The sequence below is a fragment of the Lygodium microphyllum genome, chromosome 7 (genome assembly GCF_053477565.2).
Source record: "Lygodium microphyllum isolate KBCC chromosome 7, Lygodium_microphyllum_v1.1.10, whole genome shotgun sequence".
Taxonomy (NCBI): domain Eukaryota; kingdom Viridiplantae; phylum Streptophyta; class Polypodiopsida; order Schizaeales; family Lygodiaceae; genus Lygodium; species Lygodium microphyllum.
In genome coordinates this window covers 92,838,287-92,843,224 of record NC_141141.1, presented here as the reverse complement: position 1 = coordinate 92,843,224, position 4,938 = coordinate 92,838,287, and the positions used below count along the sequence as shown (strand labels likewise).

Here is a 4,938-nt window from a genome sequence, read left to right as displayed (position 1 = left end):
TGGTCCATATTCCTTTTTCTCTCTCCTTTTTTTGTTCTCTCTTCCTTTTTTTCATTCTCTTTCTATGGTATGGACATGGACTTGTTACTTTTTTCATTCTCTCGATAACTTAGAGTTGCGTGTGACCGTGTAGACCTGAAGTCCTCACAGAAAGCTCACCGGTCCATATATTTGGTCATGTGTTTGGTTCTAAGAGGGTTTACGTTTGGTTCGAGTGGTTATCAAACTAATACGTGTACATAACAATGTTTGAATCTACGAGTTTGCACCCCACAAAAACATGCAGAGATGACATGCCCACACACGAGCCAATATATTTAGATCAAAGAGACATCTGCAAGTGCCATGTGCATTCGTCCAAATCGATAGCAAGAGTTTCTGAGAATTGGAATAGCATACATACATATACCCACGAAAACTTCACCGTCATCGAACGTACATATTGTTGGACACAGTTTACACCTTCCATATTTTACACAGGGCAACACATTTCACGAGTCTGGTGCTAGGTGACCTCCATAGTTGATACCTTGCATATGAGAGAGAGAGAGAGAGAGAGAGAGAGAGAGCATGGCATGCCATTCATCTTTGCCTAGTCCAAGTAGGCTTTCGATCATCTTGATTATCTCCATGATTTCACACATGGGCTCTGTGTTAGGATCGGCAGTACTGCCAGTATGTTACATAGAGGCTTGCACATTCACCAGATTTAGAAAGAAATATATTTTTGGTGCTCAGCAAATTCAAAATGTGGTGGTATGAGTTATGTAGAGGCAGTAGCAGTAGAATCTTGGCTTGTGAGCAAATCACTGCAGGCAGATGACAAGTCTGAATGCAGTATCTATGCTTCAATTGGGGATACCAAGGTGGAGAAGCTTGGGAGAGGGTTTACATGATCCTCCTCTTCAGCTTCCAAGTTCCAGAGGAATGAAGCATGAGCTGCCATGACATGACTGCACAGCAAAAACAAGCACATCAGTTCCATCTGACCACACTCTGAATGGTTTGTCTCAGATATGATGGCATAAAAAACTAGCCCAACAACAAATGTGACAGTCGGGTATGACACAAATGATGCTGTGACAGAAGGAGACTTAATCTTCTTCACTGCATATGCTATGTACCTGTCTTCAGGGGCTGCTTGAACTGCACGCTCAAAGTAGCTAGCTGCCCTCTCTTTGTCTCGGTGGACGTCCCAAAGGATTTTGGCAAACTGACTTAGAACTTCTCCATCTCTTGGGTTGGTCAAGATAGCCCTTTGATAATATTCCTCAGCCTTGGCGTAGTCATGCTTATACTGTAACAGTGAACAAAGACCAGAGCAGGATGTTAAAACCTACAAGTGCAAGCATGTTACTAATTAAGTGAGACACAGTTGAATGATGGGTAAATTGCAGTGTCCACATACATGAAATTCTAGACAATTTCCCATTATAATTCCCACATTGTGAATCACATCATCATGAACTTCTGCAAAGGGACTACTATACGCTGCCCCATGGCTAGGTGTATAGTGCCTCCTGAGTAGGAGCTTGGGATGTTGAACACTATAGGGAAAAACAAGGGAAAAGAGCCCCCTATCCCACATGGGAAAATGTCAAAAACTTCTTGTGATAGGTAGCATAGAATGTAGGACAAAACATAATATGCTGTTGAAACACACTTGTGTGCTAGTTTATATTGTCATAACAACCAGAGTAAGTGGGTATCTCAGCTCAACATGCTGTGAAGTGGCACTTGCATGGTAATGGAAAGAACATGCGGCATTGCAAATTCAAGTGCTTCTGTTATTTAGGTCACCACAAACATAAGAATGAATAAAACGCAAAGCGTCACTTCAAATTTACCTCTGCCAGGTACTGTGCATAATTCCTGAGGACCAACGGGTGGCCTGGATTCTCCTTTATCATGGTCTGGTAATGCATATCAGTGGAATCCCAATCAGCTCCTCCCCTCCCACCTCCTCTGCCTGCATTCGGCCTTCTACCTCCTCCTCCCTTACTTCCACTGCCATCTCCATTTCCGTGTGCAGGAGATACTCCCATTCCTTCACTACCTCGAGAACAGTTTTCCCTGTCCAATACCAGCATGGTGGTTCGGGAGCAAGCGTCATCTGCCCTCCCATTGTTGAATGTATCATGCCCACCGCTGGTAATGCAGTAAGCTCTGTCATCCATCTCCGTCCAAACATCTAGTTGCCCATTCATCACTTGCAAAATCTCTGGTGAAGCTGATGTTCCGGGCTGAATTGAATCGGCTAGATCGCATTCGGACATCCTGGGCTGACTTGCATCGGCTTGATCGCACGAATGCGACCTGCCAAAGCTGTGCCCAGGGCTTTGATTCCGACTGGCGTCTTGGCCATCTGTCAAGCGAGAAGCCCCAAAGGGGATCCTGGCTGAATTAGCGATGGATTCCTGCTGCAACGACCTTTGCCTTCTCTGTTTGCTCAAGGGCCGAGGAGAGAGGAAACCCTTTGTGCAATCGCTCATTAATTCTTGTTCGTTCTCATGGCCGAAGACGAGAGACTTGGCCGCAGAAACGGTACTGCTTGCAGATTGCGAAGAGAGCTTCCGAAGGTCATTCTCAGAGCGCGCTCTCCGAATAAGAGCTACATCTGCTCCTGCTGCTGCTGATGATGATGATGAAGCATGTAATTCTTGTATGCGACGGCCAATGGAGCATGTGGATGGCAAGCTGCGATGGCGGGAGCGTGAACGGGTAGAGAAGTCGAGATTAAGGAGGGATTGGAGGGTGGGGCTGGATGCGCTGCGTGAAAGCATGATGGCTATGGCTAGGGGCCTCTCTATCTCCCTCTCTCTTTGTCTCTGCGTGTCTGTGAATTTGAGTATCACTCATACACTAGTACGCTCATTCATACACTTATACACACACAAACCCATATATATATATATATATGGGTGTGTGTGTGTATATATGTATATCCTTAGATTCTCACTAGATTGCACATGCTCGGGAGTCGGGGATGACGTTATGAAAATAAAATTATTAAAAAACCCAACCGAACGCAAAACCACGTGATTTTAATCACTAAGGATCCGTTCACACCATCTTGGATACCACCCACCACACAAAGGTCTAACAATCGAGCTCCCAAGGTCGAAAACATTTTCGCGCAAAGAGTTCCTTATCATGGTTTTCAGCAACCTCAACTCTCACCATTCATTTAAATGCATTAAGCCGGACCTAGGCATCACATCATCCATCAACTAAGAGCCAGGTTACACCCAAGTAAATTTTGGTTGCACAAGTTCACATGGTTAAGCTCAGCAATATGTGGTTGGTGTATCTGGCCACTCTTTAACTTTGAGTTAGAATTTTAGGGAGCTCATAGAGTAGCCTCTAAAAATGGTCGTACTCCATGAACTTGTTGAAATCTAAAGATTTGGCAATGATTGATCAATAGAAATTATGTTCTCTCTCCTCCACACACATATCTCCCCCTTGCTAGCAGAGGTGGGGTCCTAGCCTAGTCAAAGTAAGGATGGCCTTGGTGCTTTCACTCCCATTTTTACATGCCTAAGTAGGGGTGGTTGTGATGCTTTCACTCCCATTTTTACTCGCCTACGTAGGGGTGGCCATGGGGCTTTCACTCCCATTTTTACTACCTAGGCGTGGTGAAAACCTAAGACCAAGACTAGCCTCAATTGGGTACTACATAGCCAATTACCACATGCCCTAGTCAAATTGGCTTGTGGTTCACCAAAAACCTTCTCTCTCCTCCATCAACCATCATCGTCGCCTTCATTAGCAACTATAAACACCCATTTTTTGTGTCTAATGGTGATACGATCATGGTTCATGACTAAAAGATGTGTATTCCATAGATATAAAGTGTGGAAGTGTGCAAAGGGCTAAAGTGCAATGTGGACACAAACGTCCATGTAATATAAGTAGCAACAATAAATTGATGGATCCACCATTTGGTTCTTTTTCCTCTTCCTAGTTGTGTGTTTTCTTGGGGGCTAGGGTCTTATATATGTATTAGAGTCAACTTCTTAACAAAATGAAGTAGCAAAGGGTTAAAGATGTGGCAAGCAAAGGTGAAATTGGTATATGAGTTTTGTGCATTGTATAATACCTTTAACTCTAGTATAAATAGGGTTGTTGGGTTGCAAGCCTAGCCTTCCATATTCTTTTAGATGTCTTCTTTTGAGAAGAGCTTTAAAGTGACACATAATTTTCTAAAGTAAAATAGTTACAACGTGATGGGATTATCACTTACATAGGCAACTAGTTGACACCTCAAAACTCTGCTAAGCAAGCAACTACAAAATTGCTTGATAATCTTCGAGTAATTTGTAGATGTTTATCTTATTAAGGAGAAAGCTTGAATAGCTAGAATAAAACGGTATTAGTATTATTGTCTCCTATATGCTTTTAGAAGTTGCATTATGTGTCGAACTAATTTTGGAAGTTCATGATTAGGCTTTCTACTTTTCCTATCCTATAACTACCAAATGTTCAATACCCTTTACCTTAGTTAACACCACAAGACCATGCTAAGCAAGAAACTTCAATTGCTCGATAATCTTCAAAAGAGCTTGTAGATGGTTATCTTATTAGGGAGAAAGCTTTAATAGTTAGAATCGAAAAGTACTAGTATGGTTGCTTCTTGTAAGCTTTTAGAAGCTGCATTATGTGTTAGACTAATTTTAGGAGTTGATGACTAGACTTCTATTTTTACTATATAATGCAGCTTTTAGAAGCTGCAGTATGTGTTAGACTAATTTTAGGAGTTAATGACTAGACTTCTATTTTTACTATATATAACAACAAAAATGTTCAATACTTGTGTCATTTTGTTCAAGTTTTAAGTAGCATAATAATTTGGTACCATAATCTTTGTTAAAAATTATGACAACTTGTGTAATATAGCATGGTAGAAATTGTATTGTCATGGGCAAGACACTAATC

The 4,938-nt window shown here is 42.0% G+C and overlaps 1 protein-coding gene across 1 annotated transcript; it reads right to left on the bottom strand.

Moving 5' to 3' along the window:
- Positions 1-393: 393 nt before the first annotated feature.
- Positions 394-2,867, bottom strand: LOC148033707 (uncharacterized). Its single transcript, XM_087682350.1, has 3 exons — positions 1,848-2,867; positions 1,125-1,297; positions 394-953 (listed from the first exon to the last, which is right to left on the bottom strand). Exons 1-3 carry the CDS (start codon positions 2,781-2,783, stop codon positions 842-844), a joined length of 1,221 nt encoding a protein of 406 aa, XP_087538476.1. The 5' UTR covers positions 2,784-2,867; the 3' UTR covers positions 394-841.
- Positions 2,868-4,938: the final 2,071 nt, after the last annotated feature.

Coding starts and splice junctions, on each gene's coding strand:
- LOC148033707 (XM_087682350.1), bottom strand. CDS start 2,783: ATGCTTTCACGCAGCGCATCCAGCCCCACCCTCCAATCCCTCCTTAAT. Junction 1,298..1,847: donor ATGCACAGTACCTGGCAGAG/GTAAATTTGAAG, acceptor TCACTGTTACAG/TATAAGCATGACTACGCCAA. Junction 954..1,124: donor CAAGCAGCCCCTGAAGACAG/GTACATAGCATA, acceptor TTTGCTGTGCAG/TCATGTCATGGCAGCTCATG.